Here is a 24,616-nt window from a genome sequence, read left to right as displayed (position 1 = left end):
ACAATTAATTAAAGGGGACCTATCATGCAAAATGCACTTTTATATGTCTTTTACACATAAATATGTGTCCCCGGTGTGTCTGGGAACTCACGCAGCGTCAGAAAATAAAACCCTCTCTCTTTTCCTCCGTACCCAAATCTTTTAAAAACGGGTACAACGAGCGGATACAGATTTGCTGCCGATATTACGTAATTTCGGATGGTGGGCCCACAGAGATTTGCTATCAGAAACAATGCCTGACGTGTTTTGGACGTAATATGGTATTTGTTTACATTAGCAAGCCTCGCTAACACTCAGAGCTAACCTGTACTGGAGAGCACATGTGTTTTTTAAAGAGCAGGAAATTAAAAAAAAGGAACTCACCTTGTGATAAACCTGCAAGAGAAAAAGCATTTGAGCTCCATACTGTTTCAGAAATAATCCTTGATGTGGTTTAGAACAGGATGGCGTTTTATCACAGCAGAATGTAACTTTATCTCCGGTAGAATTCTGATCTAAAGCTAAGGACCCAAAATCCGAGTTTCTCTAACAGGGCTGCAATAGAGGGATATAAGGGATGTCTAAAATACATGATCTGTTTGTATTTTGAGAAACACATCATGGACCCATAATATATGCCTAAAAAGAGCATGATAGGTGCACTTTAAGCTGGCCCGCAATCGTATGATACGTGGTAAAAAAACGTCTCTGCGCTGACGTTGCTGTTGAGTTTCTATGGAGAGAACGAAATTGTTGCCATGTTCAAAAGTTCAAATTATTTCAACTCTGACCTCTGTAGCGCTGACCTTTCCAGTTGGACGAATCAGATAACGGCGGTATGTAGCAGTGCAAGCTAGCAGGGAAGGTAACCCCATGAATATCTTTGGGCTTTTGACTAATGTACCCTGGAATTTGGACTTTATGGATCTGGAATGTACTTCATTTTTTTTTTTTTTATATATAAACCACACAATTCATCGAGAAAATTATTAACAGATTAGCAAGTAATGAGAATATTCGTATGGTTCATCATTCATGTGTATGAGATCAGATCATGTATCTGTATCATGGGGGATCTTGACGGTCTAACGGTCTTATTTTGGCATGAGTAGTAGTTTTCACCTTCAGAGTTACAACGTTCCTTTTCTATTTGGACAAAGCCTGCTAATATTTAGTGAAAAAAGACAAATATTCCGAGATATAAAGAGTAGTAAATCCGTGTGTGTGTGTGTGTGTGTGTGTGTGTGTGTGTGTGTGTGTGTGTGTGTGTGTGTGTGTGTGTGTGTGTGTGTGTGTGTGTGTGTGTGTGTGTGTGTGTGTGTGTGTGTGTGTGTGTGTGTTGTGGTGTGTGTGTGTGTGTGTGGTGTGTGTGCTGTGTGTGTGTGTGTGTGTGTGTGTGTGTGTGTGTGTGTGTGTGTGTAGTGTGGTGTGTGGTGTGTGTGTGTTGCTGTGTGGTGTGTGTGTGTGTGTGTGTGGTGTGGTGTGTGTGGTGTGTGTGTGTGTGTGTGTGTGTGTGTGTGTGTGTGTGTGTGTGTGTGTGTGTGTTGTAGTGTGTGTGTGTGTTGGAGGTGCCTGAGTTCAGCCCAGTTGCCATAGCTGGTGGATGCCCGGTGGCTGTTTATTAATGGATGGGATGGAGTGTGTTTGGGCGCCCTCCAAGAATCAAAGGAGAATTTGAAAGTATACGCAGTGCATTTATCTGCCTCACTACTCCTAATGCCCTGTCCTGCGGCACTCCAACACTTCTACAGTGTTATCGCTGCGACTGCATTTTAATAAGCAGATTGGCGGGGGCTGCTTGTGTGATGTGTTTTTGGAGCATTAGCATTGACTGGACAAAAAGTCCTTGTATGCCATTGGTATATGTAACATCTGTGTTGCTGTGGGAAGGTAAAGAGCAGCTATTTTACCTCAATAAAGTCTCCTATTGCTGAGGTTTTTTTTCATGAAGCCGAACAAAGTTTTTTCTTAAAGAAGACTTCAGAGATCACACACTCAATCATGAGTTGAAGGCCGACAAAATCGTTCGGTTGTCACTTTGTTTTGTGTCGCATTAAGGGTGAGATGTTTTCTTACCACACTTGTTGTTCCATCCCTAATGTAACATTTGGTTCAACCTTACTTGTCAGAACATGTTTCCGCTTTGCAAATTTATGAAGTAGTGTGAGCGATTCCATCTCAGTCTAAACTTTTTTCCTTTTTATCGGACAAAATGTTTTAACATATTTCAAAAGAATGATTTTGATTAAACACAATCAAAAGTCTTGGGTTGGTGTTCCATCACCTCGGTTAAGTATGAACAAACAAATCCGTTTTACATGTCTGTATTCTTAAGAAATAAATAATATATCCCCTTAGTCTTAAGTGCAGTACTTGAATATTCACGTATTTCCTTCCCACCTGTGCCACCTACCTCCTGCTCTGACCTTTTCTTAATCCCTTCTACTTCAACTGAGTCTTGTCTGCATGACCGCAGCACTTCCATTAAGCCATTTAATCCGGTTCCTGCCCACTCTCTCTGTCTCCCCGCTGACTGCCCTCTGTCCGCTGTCTGTCCACTGGACCACCCACACCCCACGGAACTCCCCCCACACCCCGCTCAGTGCTCCTTCATGTCAGCTCTATACATTACCTGATATGAGCATACATTATGCTGGAGGCAGATGAGTGCCGTTAATGCATATCAGTCGGCTCGTCTGGAATAAATGGTCTCTCGGTGCTTTAAGCTGCAGCTGCATAGTGTTTAACTGTGGCATCAATGCCAATGTATACACTTATTCTACATGTATTGGTGCCTGGTTGATATATATTTAAGCAATAGCTCACGACAGGCCGTGGTATATGCTCATTATATCACAGCTAAGGGGCGTGGTTCGGCCCGACGCAAAGCGGAGGGTCGGCAAACTGCATGCAGTTTTTCTCAGACGCAGAGGGATACTGACTTGTTGTGAAAAGTAGCTACAATTCTACCCGTGGTATACACTCAGTATATCACGGCTAAGAACCAATCAGATTGCTTGATTTGACTTGTCCGTTTTATAAAGAGCAATATCATGTCCATATTTTGGTAGATGTACAATAAGAGATTGCAAGTATATTAGAATAAGAAAATGTGTTTTTATGCATAAGCCTTATTTTCTTTATTTAAGAGTAATAAATATTACGTTTTATTTTATATATTCATATTTGATCAGTTGTTACATAAGTGTTATATCACCTATATTTATTTATTTGTTTAATTATGAAGTATCTTTTGGATTTTTGAGACGAATAGAAGCTTTTAGAATGTATAATGGTACACTGACCAAAAGGTGGTGTCATAAACACAACTAAAATAAAATACATTCATAATAGTAAGAATCAGGATCAAGTTATGTAATGTGCATTTTACAGTGTACAAATTAACTTGGTACTCTTTGATGGACAAATGAATGGTGATATACAATTACTTTTAAACATATCATCACATTTCTGTGTTGAAATGTCCTATTGGCCAACATGAATATTGATCAAGTTAAACCCATGTAGCTTTTTAACACATTTGAGATATTTCTTCTAAAACGTTTTGACCTGAACGTGTTGTGTGTTATCTCGATGCCCAAGACAAAGGGAGACAATAAAGCTCCATCTTATCTTAAAATGTGTTGATGTAAAAACATGAACCCAGAACCCCCAGTATGACCGGTTATCCAGCAGCCGGTGAAAACAGGGGTCTGACTAACTGCCTGTCTGTTTTGTTTCTCTGTGTGACAACCTGTTGTGTGTCTCATTACTCCTGGGGTAGATCTGTCTGTCTCTCCAGGTCTCTTCTCCCTCTGTTCTTTGCTCAAACTCGATCTTTTTGTTCCTTTTTGTTTTTTACAACGCATTGCATATTCAGAGGAGGCAGCATGTAGGTATCTTAAAACGACACGCACCTCCTTGGCTGCATGATTCATGCTCTTATTCTTTTAGCGTTTACTTATGGTTTTGCTGTTTTGTTGTTGCATAAGACTCAGATGAAATACTTGATTTTTAGATTTGTTTTTATTTTGCTCTTGTGTGTTTATTGGCAGTAGTGTTGGAAGCTCTTCTGGAACACCTCCATCAGTAGATTGCTTGATTGGCTTTTTGATTTTTCATAATTCTGTCTGCGCTGTTCTTTTGAGTTGTAAGTTCTTGGCAGTGTTATGAATGTTGTTTCATCTACTCCCTCCTCCTCCCCTCCCTCCTAATATTCACTCCTCTCCTACTCCTCATCCCTCATCCACCTCCTCCCTCCCTCCTCTCCTCCCCAACATCTGTTCCGTGTTGCTGCATGGTTGTTTTTATTTTTGCACGGTTTATGTAGCTCTTACATCATTTGGAAAGATTTGATAACACAGTTTTTCTCTCTCTCCCCTCCCCTCCATTTCTTTGTTTATCGTCTTTCTTTTCTTGGTCTTCTCTCTGCAGGGGAGGTGCTCTTTCAGATGGCTGAAGTGCACCGACAGATCCAGATCCAGCTCGAGGAGATGGTGAGCATGTGGTGCTAAAATCAGCACTTTCTTAAGCCACCAGTTGCGAGCCAAACAGATTGTGGGCCTCTCTTTGGAGCCTCCACATTAGTTTGATATGTAATACTCAGCTAAACAAACTCTTACGTAGCCTACTTCTATTTTCTGAAGGCAGCAGTTTCACTTAATAACACGTTTACTGATCTTATATGTAAATTACAGCCATTACAGACTGGAAACACTTTTAATTTCAGTCCCCCAAAAGATTTAATTTGAGTAAATTGGCCAATTGTGGAAACATTAGCAGAGAAGATGCTCTTTCTGGGTAATGGATGTCAATGATCCAACGCCACCATTATGCAGAGCAGTATCAATACAATTCTAACTTTTGTAACGCTGTTCAGAACTCATGACATCTTAGATAAGTGTGATAAGGGTGATAAGGGTGTCATCTTCGACAGCACACTTTCTTTCAAAACTCACATCACTAATGTCATTCGGTCTGCTTATTCCCCCCCCCCACCTCACCTATTGACTCTCTCACCACTTTCAAACCACGTCTCAAAACACATCTCTTGACACTGGCATATCCACCCTGATCACTACTCATCACACATTGTTGGGGCCAAGCGGATATAATAGTTGTATCTTGCGTAAAAGCTGCCGTGCAAACTGCAACAAATATCCAAAGTCACACAATTCTTTACTCTCACCTAGAAACAAGGACAGTACAAGAAATGATCTGTCTTTCCGTTTTCAATGCGACCCGTTCAGTCAATACGTCTGTGGGAAATACTTCAACCGTCAAAGTAAACTGTTGATATGTTAAATATCTATATATATATAACTATATATTGACGCAGATCAACGATTTCCAGAGACATTGTTTAATTGTTTGCTTCACTGAACATCATAGTTGGGGTCCTTGTAGATAAAGAGTTGCACGGTATTGTTAAATGTTTTTATGTGATTAGCTCAAACCCTAGAATCAGTTTTACCACCAGTCAAAAGACAGCGAGTGTTTTCACCTCTACATGAAGTTGAGGGAAAGTAACCGGATCGGATGCTCTCTCTATTGCACAGAGTTCCTGCTGATAGTCTATAAAATATCATCTCCCATGGAGGATAAGGGCGAGACAAAGAGGGTGAGAGGTTCCTTAGTGGGCTAATAGATTGCTATACGGGGGCGGGTGGTAGCGAAGTCGATAGGGACTTGGCTTGGCAACTGGAAGGTCACCAGTTCAAGTCCCGGCAAGACCAAGTGCTACCGAGGTGTCCCTGAGCAAGGCACCGTTCCCCACACTGCTCCCCGGGCGCCGTTCAAAATGGCAGCACACTGCTCCTAACACTAGGATGGGTCAAATGCAGAGAAACAATTTCCCCACGGGGATTAATAAAAGTCCATCTTAATCTTACTCTAACAATTGAAATATATAAAATACTTTTATTAGCATTTGCAGTTTCTTTTTGTAATATTTCCCCACTTACATGTATTCAGCTTTGCTCAACCCGACCACACATACTAAACGTGCTGAGATAGCAAATTGACTTTGGCATGCTTTCACATACCAGACATCCTCCCCTAATCGTTTGGGTGCGACATTTCCGACAGCAAGACAAAGACATCCATTCCAGTCATTCACTACAATGTCGCCCTCCTTTTTTTTTTTAAATAATGCACTGTGGTTTAGCATAATTGAACCGCTTGAGGTTCAATGTGTTTGTGGTATTGTTCTGAGGTTTCTGTGTCTCTGTGTGTCTTACAGCTGAAGTCTTTCCACAACGAGCTGCTCACAGAGCTGGAGAAGAAGGTGGAGCTGGACGCTCGCTACCTGAACGTGAGAATCCCTTTCTGATGTCACACTATTACAGAAACACCACATGATTAAGCTGTTATCAGTGTTGTTAGAGTAAAATAAAACTCTTAAAAAATAATATAAAAAAATATGATCATAACAAAATAAAACAATGATATCCTTTAACGAATACTAAAACAATTTTGCCTGGTTAAAAATAAGTCAAAAATACCTTGAATTAATTTCAGTTCAACTTTTCTTTTTCTATAATATATAACTAGGTAAAAGGAGTTGAAATTAGTTTCCTTAAACTTTTTTCTGTACCACGGAAACTGAACACACTTGACCTTCCAGGAGATGGCGCTATGCCACAATTGCTCCACAGTTGATCCCTGCTATTTATTACTTTTGTTGAAGAATTAAAAAACAAGAACATTTAAAAAATATTTTAGAATACCAAATACCATTTGACCAGTCTCAGGTCTAATGTCCGTTTAATTCTGAGTTCTCTAACCAGGTATTTTGTACGTCTATGGTGCTTCTTAAGACATTATAGATTGCCCAAACAAGTGTCAATAACGTTACTAAATAAAACAAGCAAACACACCCTGAAAACTAAGTAAAACTAAGTTTAAAAAATCTATTTCAATACTGTAATATGTTTAAAGTCTAACTCATATGTGACCCGCTCTAACGGCTCATTTCAAAATAAACGTGGATTTGCGTAAAAAACAATTTTTTTTGTTTGGGTGTTTTGTTTGATTTTAAACAAACAAAGTCTTGGCTTTCAGAATATGAAACTTTTATTTCCAAACTCACACGATAAATACATTCTTTAAGCTTGTAAAGGGAAGATGACAGGCAATCTGCTCTTCCACAGCGCCGCCCCCCCCTCCCTCCGGCTGACATTATGAATGTACGAGTATAGTAATCATAAATAACACGGCAGGGTCCGTTACAGTTTGTTTTCATCTGGTTTCAAATAAACAAAGTCTTGGCTTTCAGAATATTAAACTTGTCTCGGCAAATTCAGATGATAAATACAACTTTGAAGCTTCGGCATAATTACAAGCGGAGAACGGAGTAACTTGACGTCACAGCAGGCATAACAACAGCCGGTGTTTCTCGTGAGGGTTTTCCCCGGGAAACAAACACAATACACACAAACGCAAAATTATACAAACACACACACGTATACACACACACACTCGCGAGCTTCCCCCAGACCAGTAATCCAAACGAAAATATCTTCCCTCCGTAGTATTTAGATAATTTGATCCGCTAATAACCAATCAGATCTATGGATTTCAGAGAAGAGACAACTTTGAAGGCCTTTTTCTCAAAATGATGACTCGGTGACAGTCATTATATAATGTGACATATTTTGCTTAATATTTGGAGTACAAAAACAATCCTGATATCATTAGAAAGCTATGAATCTCCTCTTTCCAGCAGTGTATACAACTCAAAATGTGTCTTCGGGTCAATGCGACTGATTTCGATAGAGCAGGTCACATATGTTCTTCTCATATCTGCTGAACCTTATACTGTGCTGAAAATGGTGATTATTACATTTTTAAAAGCCTTACCGAACGTATTCACAATTTCAGTAAAGAAGAAACACTTTAAAAACTTTTTTTCCAACTGAAATTAATAATTGATGGCTTGAAAGCATCAATCATAATCATAACTACATTATGTAACAGTGTACATTACCCACATGCTTCATGCAGCCCTACTTTTAGCTCTGCTCCTCAAGAGTAAGGGCCTCCCCAGGGAGTGAAGTTATGGGGAATACGGTGTGGGACATCTTCTCATGAAATCAGAAACAAAATGCGCACTCTCTCCCTAATTTCCCACCGGCTTTTATCCAAACCACTGCAGAAAGTTACATAAATGACTTCCCACTCCACTGTGAATTATGACTCATTCTGTGAAAATGAGGCATTACAAAAAAATAGGCTTGTTCATTTATGGTGATCAGTAGTTTGGAAATACTCCCAGAAACATTGAATCATTTTAGACGTGTATGTTTGGATCGTTCAAATGGTCTGACATTCTGATATATCCAAATGCAAATCAGCTCTAGAGACATTTTTGTACTGTACATGTTGGTCAAATACGTTATATTGTACACATGCAGCAGACATACTTTGTTAGTTTGTGCTTTTTTCACAATGCAGGATGCAAAGTATGGACATAAAAAGCTGACATACAATGCTCATATTTGTATGTTGTGCCTCTACGAATAAAAGTAAACCAACCCCAAGAAAGATAAAAGGAATAATTCTCACATTTAAGAAGCTGGACTCAGAAGCTGGAGGCACAAATGGTTGGCATTTTTGTTAGTTAGACATATTCTCTGGGGGGGGGGGAGGAGGAGGAGGAGGAGGAGAGTGTGTGGGAGAGATTTTAGCCTTTGCAGACCATTTACATGCACACTACAGGAAACAGAAAACCCCAAAAAGCATAATAAGGCCTCTTTAAAACCTTCAGCTAATGATTTGTTTTTGCTTGGGGCAGTGTAAAAAAGTTGTCACCTGTACCACATTTTTGTACCCAATTAATTCTGTGATGCTCTAGAAACAGCCAGAACAAAGGAGGGGCTATAACTAAAGCGTAATCCCAAAGTGCCATCCTCCAGCTTCCATTACGCACCGGTCAATAAAACAGAAGCTGTCAGGCCAGCCTGCTATGATTGTATGTCCATCAGTGTTATACATCTTCTGTGGATGCTGACACATGACTGCCCTGCTGACTGTGTGCTGCCTCCCTCAGGCCGCGCTGAAGAAGTACCAGACGGAGCACAAGAGCAAAGGGGAGAGTTTGGAGAAGTGCCAGGCGGAGCTGAAAAAACTGCGCAGAAAGAGCCAGGGCAGCAAGCACCCCTCCAAGTATGGAGACAAGGAGATGCAGGTCAGTGTGTGTGACTGCAGGGTGGAAGAGTATTCATGAAGCGGACAGATGTGTGTAGGAATGTTTTGAATGGTGCAAACCGGTGCTTCTTTGGATCAATGAGAGATGAAACCGATGTCTTAGCTCAATGGCTCGAGGATCATCCTTATGGCCGGCAGGAAGACCAATTTGTAAAAATAGCAAATACATGTCTCCATGCTTTAACGTTCAAAAAGCTCTCTATTGTTCTCATACTGCCTGTGCTGCAGCACCTCTTTTCACCCTCTGTCTGAAACCAGAGCCCAGTCTGCTCTGATTGGTTAGCTGGCCGGCTCTGTTGTGATTGGTCAACCTCTTAGAGATTATCACATAAAATGTGATCGGACTAGCCAATGGAAGTGTAGAAGTAAACAAAGGAGTCTAATGTCCGAGTGTGTGGGAGAGAAACTCCCTCTGAAGGGAACACAGGGACTTTAGCCTTTGCAGACCATTGACATGCACCAAAACCTACATAACACACTACAGGAAAGAGAAAACCCCAAAAAGGATAATAGGGCCTCTTTGAAAAAAAAATGAAGGAAACAAATTAACATTTTGAAAGATTATAACCTTGTTGGTATCTGTTTCACAAGTGTGTGTACATTGCAAGGGCTTCCACAGAGCCTTTTAACCTCTTTTAGCTAATTGTTCAATTATACAGCACATGTATTTTTATGCAAATGTATAGATTTCGCAGGAAGACCAACATTTATCGTTACAAAAGCCTCTGCAAAGAAAAATGATCCAATTGGCTTCAGATCAGTATGTGGCACATAAACCCGGCTCTTGAGAAAACATTAGTTTCTCATAATTCGCTGGGTCTTTATTTCAGCAAAGTCAGAATTATGTTCACCGCGGCAGACTTAAGTGACCTCATGCTGACTCTGCGCTGTAGCTCTCTCTGGCTCTCCCTCCTCCTGAAGGGATTTGAGCTTCAGTGCGCCGGGTAATCCGTGACACTGCTGATAGGATAGGACGTGCTGAGCTGAATGCAATGGGACCCCCGACTGGGCACACACAGTTTCGATGCCAGTCTGCCAGGCTCTAAGCAGCGAGAGAAACGGAGGTGGCAAAGGTTACAACTGCAGCAAACACATGGACTCATCAGCAGAAACAGTCCCAACTGCAATGTTACCATGGTTTTGGAAGCTGAAAATACAGCAACATTTGTACCGCAGTATAAAGGAGAGCTGATGTGTTCAACCATGGTAACAATACAAAAATACAGATAATTAGCCAACAAAAACACCTAATAAAATAAAAGGGATCGAGTATTCACAAGAAATCATGCGGTCTAAGATCTGACAAAATGGTCAGATAAGGGACGTTAGTACATTTTCTTCTTGAAGCGCAGTGTTAAGGATTTACTAAAAGTATAGAATCCCCTGAATCATCATGTTTGACAGACTTGTAGTGTATGGTTGTTTCTGAATTTGTCAATACCCTGCAGCACTTTGCCTGGATTTCCATTTTTCTTTTGCTATTTTTGGTGCGTTCTTTTGAAAAATCCTAGCGACCATGTCCCAGATTGTAACACGCATCCAAGATAAAGCTGCAAAAATAGACAGAGTTCCAAATAACATAACTAGGAGAAACCACAGTGCTTTACTTATTTATTTTGTAACCAAAGTGCTTCCTCAACTTCTGACTGCATAAATCTGTTTCTAGTTGCTGCACTTTTTTCAGTATTACATAATATTTGTTTACAGTATCTAGGGCATTTGAGAGGGTTGAGTGAAACATATTTCTCTCCGCTCAGGTAGCTGATTGAGCGGAGGCGTGAGGAGACAGTTCTAGTCTGTAGGTGTTCTGGTGACACATGGTGGACGCGACCTCTCACACAACCTTTACAGGCCATGCTGATGTTAGCTGCTGTGATGGCTGTCAATCAGCTGCTCCTCAGCCAATGACAGGCAGGCAGAGAGTGAAGGAAAGTGATAGGGAGTTACAAGCCTGTATATGATATACTCAGAGGTGGAGGAAGTACTCAGATATAGATACAAGTAGAAATACAAAAGTGTAGGCATCAAGTACCAAAATTAAGAGTACTTCATTTTAGAATCTTTAATTATGGCTGCATTATTGTGTTCATCACGGCTGGTCAAGGTGGGGGTACTTTTAATGACTTCATATACTACCGCTGGACATCTTAACCTATAATTGTATAGCATAGTTGTTTTATTAGTTTACTTATATATCGTATTAGCTAATCATTTGTAAAGTAAATAGTAACTGTCTTTGTATGTAATTTAGTGTAGATGTACTGTATAAAGAAGCATACAATAAAAATACTCAAGTAAAGTACAAGTGCCCCAAAATCGTACTTGAGTAAATGTACTTCACTGCATTACACCTCTGGCTATACTTCATGCTGTACGCTTATGTGGATGTTCCACATGTTTTGTCCCATAATGTGCTTTTATTTGATAAATTACAAGAACATAATGGATTCTTTTCAGATTTTGACCTGACATTCAGTATGTGCCGACTGAAAAGTCACACACACTTCTTGTGGCTGTCAGCGGGTTTCTGTATAGAGCGACAGGACAATTACTCTGCTTTCTGCGATAAGCTAACTCTGTTGCTGATGGACTTCTGTTGTTTAATTTCTGCCTTATCAGCACACTAGGTGTCAAAAGTGAATAATTACATTCACAATGGAACAGGGAATATGGGGCTTTACTCTGACGAACACAGCACAATTGAAGGTCCAGAAGTAAACAGCAGTTTAATACACCTGGATTCCTGTTTAGTTTACGAATGACTCAGTAAAGCTGAGGAGAACAGGTATGAGATGTGACTGAGGTCCCTGGCCTGGTTTGAACAAGGAGGCTAATCATTATGCATCGTAATCTACAAGTCCATGAGGAGGACCCAGAACCAGGCTACTTCTGAAAATGTTTGTAATTAAATGTACTTTGACTCTAGGAAGAAAAGCTTGAAATGATTGCTTAAAGGCTAAATAAAAGGGGCATAAAGATGAATCACAGAAATTCCTTTGAGTCTGATCAGATTCCAGCTTAACTGTTTTTGGGTAGGCATCTCTTAATGTTATTTATACAAATGTAATAAACCATGTGTTATTACAGTCTTCTACTCTGTATTTTAATTAAACAAAAAAAAACTAATAGGACAGACTCAAAGCTCGATGATTTTAAGGCAGGTCATCAAGCAAGACCCCCAAAAACGGTATTCGGACAATATATAATAACATACTACAATAGAAAAACGATGTGTACAGTAGGAGAATATGTGGTTTACATACTGTGTAGGACTGAGCACAGCGACAGGGTAACTGCATCCCGTCAGAGCCTGAGGCGGTCGCCCCCCCGCTCTGCAGGAGCAGCCGGGAACGTAATCGTTGTGTAATTGTTAGTGTTGCTTGGACGGATGGCTGGTGGAGCGTGGCAGGGTCGGCTCCGGTCGCTACAAAGATCGATACATGGAGCTGTGAGGAACAGCAACACTCAGCCCTGAAGTCCAGCAGCTCCTCTGCAGCTTAACGGATGATCAGGTGTGAAAGAGCCGGGCCCAGCTGAGGGTCCAGGCCTTTTCCCATGATGCTTCATCTCTTTGAGACCAACTGAATGTCCAGGAGTGAACACCTCACTGATTTGAATATCAGACCAGATCATAATATTGCGTTCATACAGTATAGGCATGTGTCGGGCATCGTTAACAAGCTAGATGCTGGTAGAATATGCAAGTGGCTAGTAGATTTGTTTTAGCCCAACAAAGAAAACAATGGCAGTATATTGAGTGGTTGGTAGAATTTGAACAAGCCATTTGGTCAGTGGACAAAAAAAGTACATTTTGTACCCAGTCAGGTGTGTTATAAACCTCCATCAAGCTTATTTTTTGTATGGCTGTTACCTGTGTGGTGGGATTTTACTTTATCAAATGTGGATAAAGAATCAAACCATTCATCTGTCTTTGAGGTATTTTAATTCTTGCAAGAACGTTCAGTCAGTCATACAGAGAGCATACAGTCTGCAGAGTGAAAGACGAAGAGTAGAGTTTGGGTTGCATATTTTAACAGAGAGAGGAGAAAAGGGACGGTCAAGCTTGTTGATACATAATGAAAGGAGCATTCTGGAAGGTAGGGAGGACGTATCAGGATGTTCTCAGTTCAACAGAAGTTGAAGGTCATACTGTTGGTGCACAGAGAGTGTAACTAACAACACTGCAACAAATCTTCTTAATGAAGAATTTTCCCAAGCTTAGCAAAGACCTGAAAGCCAGTCAACATAGACAAACATTAGCAAATAAGAATCACACAATGATATTATTAAAGTAAGTGAGTATAATATTTTTCTATTACACCTGTTAGCAATATCTCAGTCTTTTCACTGTTATTTCAGTGAATTGTGGTAGAACAATTGGCCAATCATTTTCACGGAGCCATTTGGGAGAAAGGGGTTCATAGAATAGTCCTGAGTAGCATGTGTATGGAAGGAGTGTGTTTAGTTAGTCAGAATCTTGCTGTGCGTCATATTGGCTCTCGAAGGTCAGTGGGACAATACACACATTTTATAACGTGCAGGTGTGTGTTCATAACCTCCATTAAGCAGGTTATTTTTGTATTTGTTGTATGCTTGTTAGCCTGTTAGCGATATCTCCGTATTTTCCCTGTGTTTCTGTGAAATATTGTTGAAGTTCAGCCACTGGTCAAGAATGAAGGATTATGAGTTCCATTTTTGGTGCAGATCCATTTGAAAGAAAAGACTTCATAAAATATACAAATGTGTGAAGCATTTCTGCAACGTTTAGTGTTTTAGCGTGTTGTGGACCTCCTCAGTAGCATGTGTATGTACGGAGTGTGTATAAGTAGCCAGATTCTTGCTGTGCGTCATATTGGCTCTCGGAGGAACCAGGTCTTGGCAGGAACAGGAGACGCCAGTGGCCTGAACTGGGAAACTCACAGCCAAACATAAAAAGAATACATTTGCCTTTTGATCATACAATATGGCGTACACACTTATATTTGTACTTGTGCAATGTTCAAGCCTAGAGGACCTGACTTCTTCTTCATAATGAGCTGTGTTCTCCCGTTAGCCTCCTCTTCACTGCATCCCTCCAACTTTGAGTCAAGTGATTCAGATCACTGATGCCTTTTGGTGTAAAAAGATATCGACCACAGATTAAAGTCATCACCATTCACTCCTCCTGCTGAGACTGATGGTATTATTAAAACTAGAGGCGAAGCACATTCACACGTTTACAACGGTGTCCCTCAGGGGTCATAAAGCTCTGAGCTGCTGCCTACAGTCTGATACATCTCCTGGTACATTTATGACTGAGGCATGGTTGGTAGAAAGGGGCCATAGCTAGACTTTAGATGATGATAATGGTAAATACATCAATCCTATTTTTCACATATCAAAACATCCTTTTCAAATTGATACTTTTAACTTTTGTTTTTTGCAAATACATTTCTAATTCAAGTCCATGTGAGGCTGCATTGGGAGGTTGAAACACAGGACTATCATCCAAGAGACAGCTGTACGTGTCCTGTGTGAAACAAAATGTCAAAGTTGACTTATTTTAGCTTAAAAACAGTTGAACCAAAACCATGATCTTTCACTCAAACTAACCAAATGTTGTTTTTGTGTCGCAGTTCACAATATGAAGCTTTAGTGTTTAAAACTGCAGATGACTATTTGAGGATGCAGTTTATTAGTATGGGAACTTACTTTTTATGAAACAGGCACCAGGTATCAATCTATTCCCCAACCCTTTACAAAAGGATACATCTAAATTGATATAAAGTCTCTTCAGGAACATTTGCATTGTATTTCGTCATTCCATAATGCATTTATCAACAACAAATGGGCAAGACTATTTCTAACTCTGCCTCATGCAAAACAGTATCCATAAAAATCAAGCTATAGGGTCAACGTTAAACTTTTCTCCGTAGAGATACAGGGTGTTTCTCAATGTCGAGGAAGGTTGCTCCAGAGCCACTATTTCAAGCATACTACGTCATCGAGTGCCGCCGAAGGACTGTTCCAATGTCCAGCATACTTGGAATTCTACCGAGCCCGGCGTACTTCGTAGCGAGAAATTTCGAGGCTGCACATGTGTAGACTGTAATCTGTGGCAGAAAATCTAAGGCGGGGCCTCTCATATGACTCACACCTGCACACTTGCTCGCCTGTTCCACTCTTTGTTTTCCGAATGCCAGGAAGTATTTTTGCCTCGCTTCTGAAACAAGTGACTCGGAAGCACTGTTGAGAGTAACGCATTACTAACGCGTTACTGTAACGCCGTTATTTTGGGCAGTAACTAGTACTCTAACGCATTACTTTTTAAATCCAGTAACTCAGTTACCGTTACTACATGGTGCGTTACTCCGTTAGTTTTTTTATATAGTCAACAGCCAGGCGAACAGAGATGAGAACTGTACTTAAGTACAGTACTTGAGTAAATGTACTTAGATACTTCCTGTGTCACATGCGGAGACGCGCTACATAAATACATAAACGCTCTTGACTAAATAACAATAAAACTAAAGAAAACATTTATTAAACAATAAATCCCATGTACTTCACGTACACTCCTTTATAACCGTTTGCATAATGAGCAATCATGATGGTAAGAAAACTCTAAATTATAGCATGTAAAGCATCTATTTTGAAATACTGGATTTATAAAATTGGGGGACGAATCAATTCTATCAGACTACATTGAACACATCATATATATATAACTTATCTTATACTTATCTTCAGTGTCGGACTAACGCGTTACAAAGCAACGCATTACAAGTAACGCGTTACTATAACGACGTTATTGTTGGCGGTAACTAGTACTCTAACGCATTACTTTTTAAATTCAGTATCTCAGTTACCGTTACTACATGGTGCGTTACTCCGTTACTGCGTTAGTTTTTATATAGTCAACAGCCAGGCGAACAGAGATGTTAACTGTACTGTACAGTACTTGAGTAAATGTACTTAGATACTTCCTGTGTCACATGCGGAGACGCGCTGTGGGCGTGTTTGTGTTGTTTACTAACAAGACTATCATGGCGGCGGCGGAGCTCAAGTCTAGTTTCTCCACCTGGAGATATTCTCACTATTTCACTTTTGTCGAGCACAAAGAAAAGAACGTTTTAGTTAAATGTAAGTTGTGTCTTGGCGGGTCAAAGATCCTATCTACTGCCCAAACCAGTCATTCAAATCTCTTAAAACATCTGCAAAAACAACATGCTGGGACGAAGCTAGTAGCTAAGACCACAGAGACTCAGCCGACGCCACTCCACCTCCACCTAAGCAACAGCGGCTGGATTGTAACCAAGGGACTGCTAGCCAGGGAAAAGTCGATAAAGCCATTGCACGGTATGTTGTAGAACACATGCAGGCTATTGCTACAGTGGAGTCACCCGCTTTCAGGGAGCTAGTTAGCATGATAGCATGTCCGGGCGGGACACGGCATATGGGACGGAACACTTTTTCCAACTACCTGGAGAAAGAATATACAAAAATGGAAAGCCAGCTAATATCGATGCAATCCAGATTGCATATAATGCATGTCAAGTTGATCAACAGATTGTATTATTCTCCAATGCAATAACAGTACTGAAAGGAAGGCTATAAGGGCATTAATGGGAGCCCTTTTGAAAAGTAACTAAAACGTTACTTTTCACAGTAACGCATTACTTTTGGGTGTAAGTGATCAGAAAAGTAACTGAGTTACTTTTGAAATGAAGTAACTAGTAATGGTAACTAGTTACTGGTTTTCAGTAACTAGCACAACACTGCTCGGAAGACATGTGCTACCAAGCAAGCGTCCTCGACATTGAGAAACACCCACAGTATCCGACTGCAGCTGACACGACTCAAGAAGATGCTAACTTGATGTAAATGATGACTGGCATCAGGCCATTAGAAGCCCATTTTCTGTGTGCTTTTTGGCAGTGTCCTTCATATCCATTAGACACAGAGAGGTTTGTCCGGTTGAGTTGAGGGGAATAAAATAAAGTCAAAACTCATTAAAGCAGTCCAGGTATTCTTTTAGCTCTGCCAAGCATGCATTAAATAATTTGCATTCCATCACAGTGTTTGATATCACTCTGGTGAGGTTGCTTACAGTAGAAACATCTCGACAAGCATGTTTAATGTTGTTATTCTAATTACTGAGCAACTGCAGTCCAAGTTTAAACCACACTTTGACATGTTTCACACGTTTCACACTGCACCAAGGATTTATACCTTCCTTAATATGAAATCAGTCAATAACGCTGGACACCAAAGCCAGCACACATCTTAAATGCTGATTGTGCTCACTGTCAGCAGAAAGCAGGAGCTGACTGGCTGTGGCAGGAAGGGGCTGTTGGAATCCTAATTAGAGCTCCATATCACATACACCGAATACAGCTGGTATATTAAAACGACTTAATTATTGAAAAGGAACTGAGACTCAGTGGGTCAATGCGCTTCAATGTATATCAAAGTAGTGGTGCTTCCCTGAATTCTGTTAAAGCACTAAAACTTTCCCCGTCCTGTGTATTATATGATTTTCGGTAAGCACAGATTTAAGTTGATGTGCCTTGGCAAAACTCAACTGCTATAATGCAGGTTTTAGAATTTGACTTTAATACTATGAAAGAGACCACCAGGATTATGTAAACACTCCCAAACTGAATAATTCAAATGATTACGAAGCTACTGGTATTTCAAGAAATTATAATTGTTTCTTTCTGCTGCTTCTACAGTATATGTTTCATATTATTGAATATTGAAAATGTCCTTGTTTTTTTGATGATGCCACATTGGACTGTGGAAGCTTGCAGTGGGCATTATTAACAATGTTTCAATATTTTGTATACCCGATTATAGCATTGACAGCATGTTATGGAAGCATTTTGTCTCAGTTAAAACGTAGTCCTTGCCTTTCTTTATGCTTGTGCTTCCTAGCCTTAGCCCTATGGGGCTAAGGCTTCCTTGTCAGAGCTGACAGGCCATGCTAGGAAGGCTGTATAATCATGAGGAACTCAGAACATGGACTACAGGGTTAACAACATATCTGGTTCCTCCTTCTCTTTGGTGATTTCTGTTAAGTGCACACAGTTTCCCTCTCCCCAAGTCACAGTCCTTTGGCCACCAGAAATACCACGGACAGATATGATGTACTACAGGGAAACTGTAATGGGATTCATCACGGGTCAAAACCAAAAGCATTGAATTGCCACTCAAGTATAAAAAAGGAAGGTAAAGAAGGCCCTTTTCTAAGTTTTCCCTTGGATACCTACAAATATAATTGATACACTATATTGAGTAAATATAGTTGAGTTTTGGTTAGATTATTTATCTAGCTTTTTTGTTTTTAGTGTTTTAAAACATCTCAGCAGATCAAATAGTTATCAGTCATTTGGTTAAACAATCAACCCACGATGAACCCTCTGTTTATTTGGATGGATTCCCACAAATGAAAATGAAAATATCTACTATGTCATTCTATTAATTAGTTCTAAAAGTGTTATTTTCATAAACAAGTTGGCTCTACAGGATTATTAAAACAGAGTGAATATCTTCATCACAGACACTACAGAGAACTGAGGGTATAAGTCTATCTGTGTTTCAGCCTCTATGCTTTATATTGCAGTGGACCATCATTATAAGCCCTTTGATCCAGGGATATTTTGATGTCCCCACAATCTATATTTAAGCAATAGCTCACGACAGGCCGTGGTATATGCTCATTATATCACAGCTAAGGGCCGTGGTTCGGCCCGACGCGAAGCCACTGAAAACCTGTCCAGCATCAGTAGAATGGCTTACGTGGTTACTTGTATAGGTTGAGGTTGTTCTAGACTGTTGCTTGGCGTGGTCAGAATATTGCTTCACTTTCTCCGGTCCCCGAGATTCAGCTTCCAGTAGCTCTGGAGAGAGCTTTCGCACCTGTGGCCACTAACGGTCATCATTTCTCTGCTTTGTTTCAAGACCCGCATCAGAAAGCTTTTGAATGGTGGTACTTTTCCAGTTGGTCTAGCTGCTCTTCACGTAGCTGAAGTACTGAAAAGTAACTTACAATTCTACCCGTGGTATATCACGGCTAAGAACCAATCAGATTGCTTGATTTGACTTGTCCGTTTTATAACTGTAGATAATCTTTTAATGAAATCTCTTAGCATGTGCAGCACCATGTTCACATTTGAATTGGCCCACTTACTGCAGTGTAAGTGGAGTAGTTTGGTCTTATCAACTTTTTACATCCCCCCCAGTATGGCATATGATTCTAGCTGTAAAGTGCATAGCAGATTCCCTTTGAACAGCCACGGGCCAGATTGAGGCAAAATGTGTTTCTCACAAATGACCAACGAAAAAAGATTGGAAAAAAAGTAGTCAATGATATTTAAAGATAAAAACACAATCTCTGATCTGAATTGAAAATAAGTAGGAATGGAGCCTACGACAGGTCTTTCAATCAAAGACAACAAAAACAATTATTCATATTTTTTGGGTAACCCTGTCAAATATTGGTTTTATTTAAAATCGTTTTAGCACAGCAGCAAAACTTCAGTTTAGATGATGAATAGACCTTTGGGTTTCATCTTCATATCTGTTTTTTGTGAAGACATTAGTGATTTCCATAGTTAGAACATTACAGGTGGCACTTTGAAATGGGCATGCTGTCGAGGCTATCTAATAATGACTGCAAAGAAAACTGATGCTCGATGATAGCTCGGCATTAGGTAATTTAAGTCCCTCATTTAAAATCCTATCTCTCACCAGCAGTTTGTTTTTTTGCCCCCTGACTTCGACAGTGCGTAGGATGCTTACTTTCTCAGCCGCAGTCATTAACACCTCATACTGCAGTGCTGTCTGCCACTCGGAGGAGGCTGGTTCACATTATTCAACATTATGGGAGTCAAATGTTTACAGTTACATAACTAACCCCGAGGACAAAGTGGGGTTCACCACATGCTACTTCCTGTCAAGGCGATGCTTGATGTTGCTGAGTGGTTCCACTTGTTTAAAAGAGATGTCCCCCGCACCTCTACACAAGACAGAGGGATGAGTTGTTGGAGTGGAGGGTGAGGGAGTTTAAAAGCCATAAGGGTGAGGGAGTTTGAATAAGAAAGGGAAAAGCTCTATAATTCAGCAATGTTACAGGAAATACAGAACACCAGCCACCGACATCACACAGCAGACGCCTCTATGATTAGACAGTATTCTTTTGTTCTGATTCACTGTTTTCAACGCTGATTGGCTGTGACATTTTCAATATGAACAGCGATTTGACTTTCAAAGCAGTACATGGAAGCGCAATTTCGCTGCCTTTTATATGTCATGATTGTGATGTATGATGCCCAATTTAGTTTAAAATGGCATAGTCCATTCATAAAAAAACCATAGAAGATGCTGTCCATCATCTGCAAGAGGCATCCAGAGCTTCAATTGTTGGAGGGATGAATCATCCAATTCCCACAATGGAATTTATTTAGTGGTCTTCAAAGGTCTCTACACTATCCAGAGTAATCAGGACAGTATTTATAGGTTGAGATGTTCCTGTTGGTTGTTTTAAATGTCATTTTTCAGAGCTTTACAGCACACAACAAATGTCAATTAATCTTGGCTTAGTCCTTCTCTCAGATTTAACCCCCATAATTAGTGAGATAATGTCCTAATAAAGACATACCATCCATTTGTAATACCATTTCCCTCCCCTGCTGTTTCTAGTATGTGGAGGCCATCAGCAATAAGCAGAGCGAGCTGGACAACTGCATCGCAGAGGGCTACAAGCACGCTCTGTCTGAGGAGAGGAGGAGGTACTGCTTCCTGGTGGACCGGCAGTGTGCCGTCGCCAAGAACAGCAGCGTCTACCACGGCAAGGTGAGAAAGAAAACAGCGCTCCACTTCCTGTTCATCTGCTGGTGATGTCATGGCACAAATCACATCTATAGCTGTTATAGTGCTGAAGTCATTGATTTGTTGATTTCCCCATATAAAAGTGATGCTTTAGATGCTTGAATTATATGTTTATGACAGCATATTTTGGATATATTCTGTCGAAGGAAATGTATATATAGCTATTCAAAAGTCATATTTATCCGGATTTGAAATTAGTCATCTAGCATATTTGTAACCTTCCTTTTAGGTAAAATATTTAGTTGAGCCTCTTTTGTGACTTTATGTTCAGCCAATCACAGAGAAGTAAAAACAGAAAGCTTTCAAATCTACAGCGCAGAAGATTAGATGTTCCTTTGTTGATTCACCATAAGTGAATTTGACTCCACAAGGGAATAAAGTTATCATGAAATAAAATAAATCCATCAAAACGTCTTGTTTTTTTACTGTAAAAGAAATCAGATTTTGTATAGTTGTGGCTCTTTGAAATACAAAATATAGACAGATAGTTAGATCAGTTTAAACCTTATTGGTGCCAGCGAAAGTGTGTTATAGCAAAAACAAAATCAGATGTCACGTAAACTCATTAAAAACACATTTCCAATCAAATGTTAGCAATCAACTGTTTACATTCTGCATTTATAAGTCCATTGCATTCTGGAGAAAGTTGGGCCATGCATCAGAGCCCCTCACTCATCAGGGGTTTCATATCGTCCAGAAATCTTATTAGAAAATCATCTCGTCTCACCTCTTCGCACCGGGGAAATGTGAAATGGTAAAGGGAAGTGAGGGAGGGTGAAGTGGGGGGGCAGCAGGAGAGAGGATGACCTACTTCCTGCAAGAACACTTGGTTCGCTGACTGTGTGGGTGTGAACGTGTCTGAATGAGTGACTGATAGACAGAGGGAAGAAGAGAACACACACTGCTGACATGATGATGCATAAACACAAGATTGAATCAGTATGAAACAACATTCTGAAGATCAGTCAAATCTTAAATATATTATAAAACGTACAAAATAAGGGATAGGAATTTAAAATGGTAGCCACTTTATTGATTGATTATTTGTTTCAGCTTTTCTCTGGTTCTAGTTTGATCTATGTGAAGATTGATGCTTTTTTGTCATATAAGTATATGTAACCAGCTGTCTTTAGGTTTTACAGTGATTTTCCAATGAAAGAAGAATTCTGAAAACATCGTCTTGTCTGCGGGGAATAGGAATATTTAGAACATTTATAGACTGATGATAAATGACTTGATAATGGCAAAAATAATGAGATGCAGCCTTCACTTAGAGTAACTTTTGATCACATAAGTTGCATTATAACAGTGATTAAAAAGACATTTTGTTTTGTGAATTATAATACAGAATGTTCCATAGGGGAGAAAATGTCAGGAAGTCACAAGCAATTAGGAAGTTGTATATAACTTCACCTTATGAGTCATTATTACATACTTTGTATCGTCACGATTGATGTTAAAAGCATTGCAGCTTTAATTAAAAAGAGATACAAGCAGAATACTGTATGTCTATTGTGCATTATAGACATGGGATTACTGTATATAAAGTGGTTCCCTTTGCTTTTGTTAAGGTATTTAATTCATGTTGCATGTTTTCAGAGACATTGCTAGGATGACACTAGGTTGTTGTCATGTCAACCGTAGACGTTCACTAGATTATAACCCAAAGCGACAACAAAATGGGAATTCTGAATTGTACAAAGTAAGTAGTCCATTACCATTTTTCCAATAGTAGAAAGTAAAAACCTTTTGCAATGCAAATGCTTAAAGCTTAGTATCATATACAGTGTACAGAAAAAATGCTAATCCACCTACACTCACGGAATTGGTCGTTTCAGAGTAATCAATTATACATGTTTCATGCTGAATCACTTATTTACATGTTTCATGCTGAATCACTTATTTACATGAATCACATATGCACATCTGATTAAAACACGATTTTAAAAAGGTGCTTTTTTCATGATTCCTTTTGGAGAAATCGATACATCAATTGAATTAAATTGATAAAACTATGTAAGTCAACTGAGAATTGATTTAATTGTGGACAGCTCTAGTTACCATAGATGTCTTTTGAAATGTTTTACGAGAAATACCACTGGTGACTTTGCTATCTTTCCTTGTTGGGTACATTTACATGTTGGCGAATCTCCCACACATTCAGTTCCTGTAGGAGAGAGGTTCTCCTGTGCTAGGCAAGAATGAGGGAGAAAAGAGCCACTGTCTGCTAGTCAATTTCATTATCACACTGGTAAAGGCAGCTTCCCACCTACGCTCTGCCTTAGCGATTCAGAAGGGCTAACTGAGGTCGTGGTGACTCATCATTTTTTTACAAGTAGCAGGAGAACGACTTTGCTGCATAGAAAGAGAAGGGCGGCATCCAATTCCTCGTGTTTTCCACCAATCTAGCCTGAAATTAGTAGAGTTTTTCTGTGACGGAGAAATCATTACAGCTCTAACCTGAATCCCAGGTGACATAAGGCTCAGTGTTGGTATGAGTTTGTGTTTGCTGTATATTTGTGTTAATTTATTTGATCATCCCACCCACACTGTGATACCTGAAGCTCCCGCCCACACACTCTCAGAAAACCTTGGCCCCTCACCGTGATTATCCTCCTCTCCATCCTGCTGGAGTTAAAAGTGTTCCAGCAGCGGATTCTCTATACTTCAAATATTCATGGGTTCAGAACTCCTCATTTGTTCCATGTTGATGAATGCTAATGAGAAGTATCTTTATGTAACTGCGCTACGCATTCATAAATAGGTTTCATATCCTCCATCTCATCTCTCTGCTGATGTGTACTGTATGTTCCTCCACTCCTCCCTTTTAAGCTCTCCTCTCGTCCTGTCATCCATCAAATACTGCTGCTGAACTGTACACAATGTGATGTTGATGTCCATAGGGAAAGTCCATCAAACATTTACAAAGACACTTCTACCTCCTGATGTTGCATATCTTTTTTCTACGGGGCCAACAGACGAGTGATTCATGTGGTACACTTATTAAAGAGGAATTAGCATTGTGGGATGGGGAATGCGTTTCCTCTTTAATATTGTTATGAACAATGTTCCGTTTTCTTTTAATAGAAAATGTGACAAATCATATGAATTAAAATAAATGCTTTATCGATTGATATTCTAAAAGTAATTTGAGTATTTAAGTATGTAAACATTAAAATGTTAAATGATAACAATACGACACAATAACAAAATGAGATGCAGAAAAACACAATTAAATTAAAATAAGTAAATAAAACAAGAGTAATGATACCAGATACCAAATAAAAAAGCCAAAGATAGAGATAGCTCTTTAATTTATTTAAAATAAATGTGTAGAGTATATTTGAGCTCTTCTATTTCTATCAAATCAAACAAAATAAAGTTTAAAAAATGTGCAAAAGTAGTATTGTATGTGAACTTAAACCCAAATGGGGAAATATATGTGATACCCCACTGCAGTCAGCATGTCGTTGTGTCCCTGAGACACTTCACCCCAAAGGGCTCCTGTGGGGATTGTCCACAGTATTGAGTATGTAAGTCGCTTTGGATAAAAGCGTCT

The 24,616-nt window shown here is 39.8% G+C and overlaps 1 protein-coding gene across 7 annotated transcripts in view; it reads left to right on the top strand.

The window, feature by feature from the left end:
* baiap2b (BAR/IMD domain containing adaptor protein 2b) overlaps positions 1-24,616 on the top strand; it is a 97,895-nt gene that overhangs the window by 56,167 nt on the left and 17,112 nt on the right. For 4 of the 7 annotated variants that reach the window (XM_034227518.1, XM_034227516.1, XM_034227521.1 and 1 more), the window contains 5 exons: positions 3,860-3,871; positions 4,414-4,475; positions 6,221-6,292; positions 9,029-9,166; positions 20,869-21,021. In XM_034227518.1, coding sequence (XP_034083409.1) covers positions 3,860-3,871; positions 4,414-4,475; positions 6,221-6,292; positions 9,029-9,166; positions 20,869-21,021 — 437 coding nt within the window. The remainder of the gene's footprint in view (positions 1-3,859; positions 3,872-4,413; positions 4,476-6,220; positions 6,293-9,028; positions 9,167-20,868; positions 21,022-24,616) is intronic. The other 3 variants (XM_034227519.1, XM_034227517.1, XM_034227522.1) reach the window with 1 other exon arrangement.

This window comes from Gymnodraco acuticeps, unplaced genomic scaffold, assembly GCF_902827175.1.
Source record: "Gymnodraco acuticeps unplaced genomic scaffold, fGymAcu1.1, whole genome shotgun sequence".
NCBI lineage: Eukaryota > Metazoa > Chordata > Actinopteri > Perciformes > Bathydraconidae > Gymnodraco > Gymnodraco acuticeps.
The sequence above is the reverse complement of the archived record's forward strand: the minus strand, read 5'-3'. Positions and strand labels throughout refer to the sequence as shown.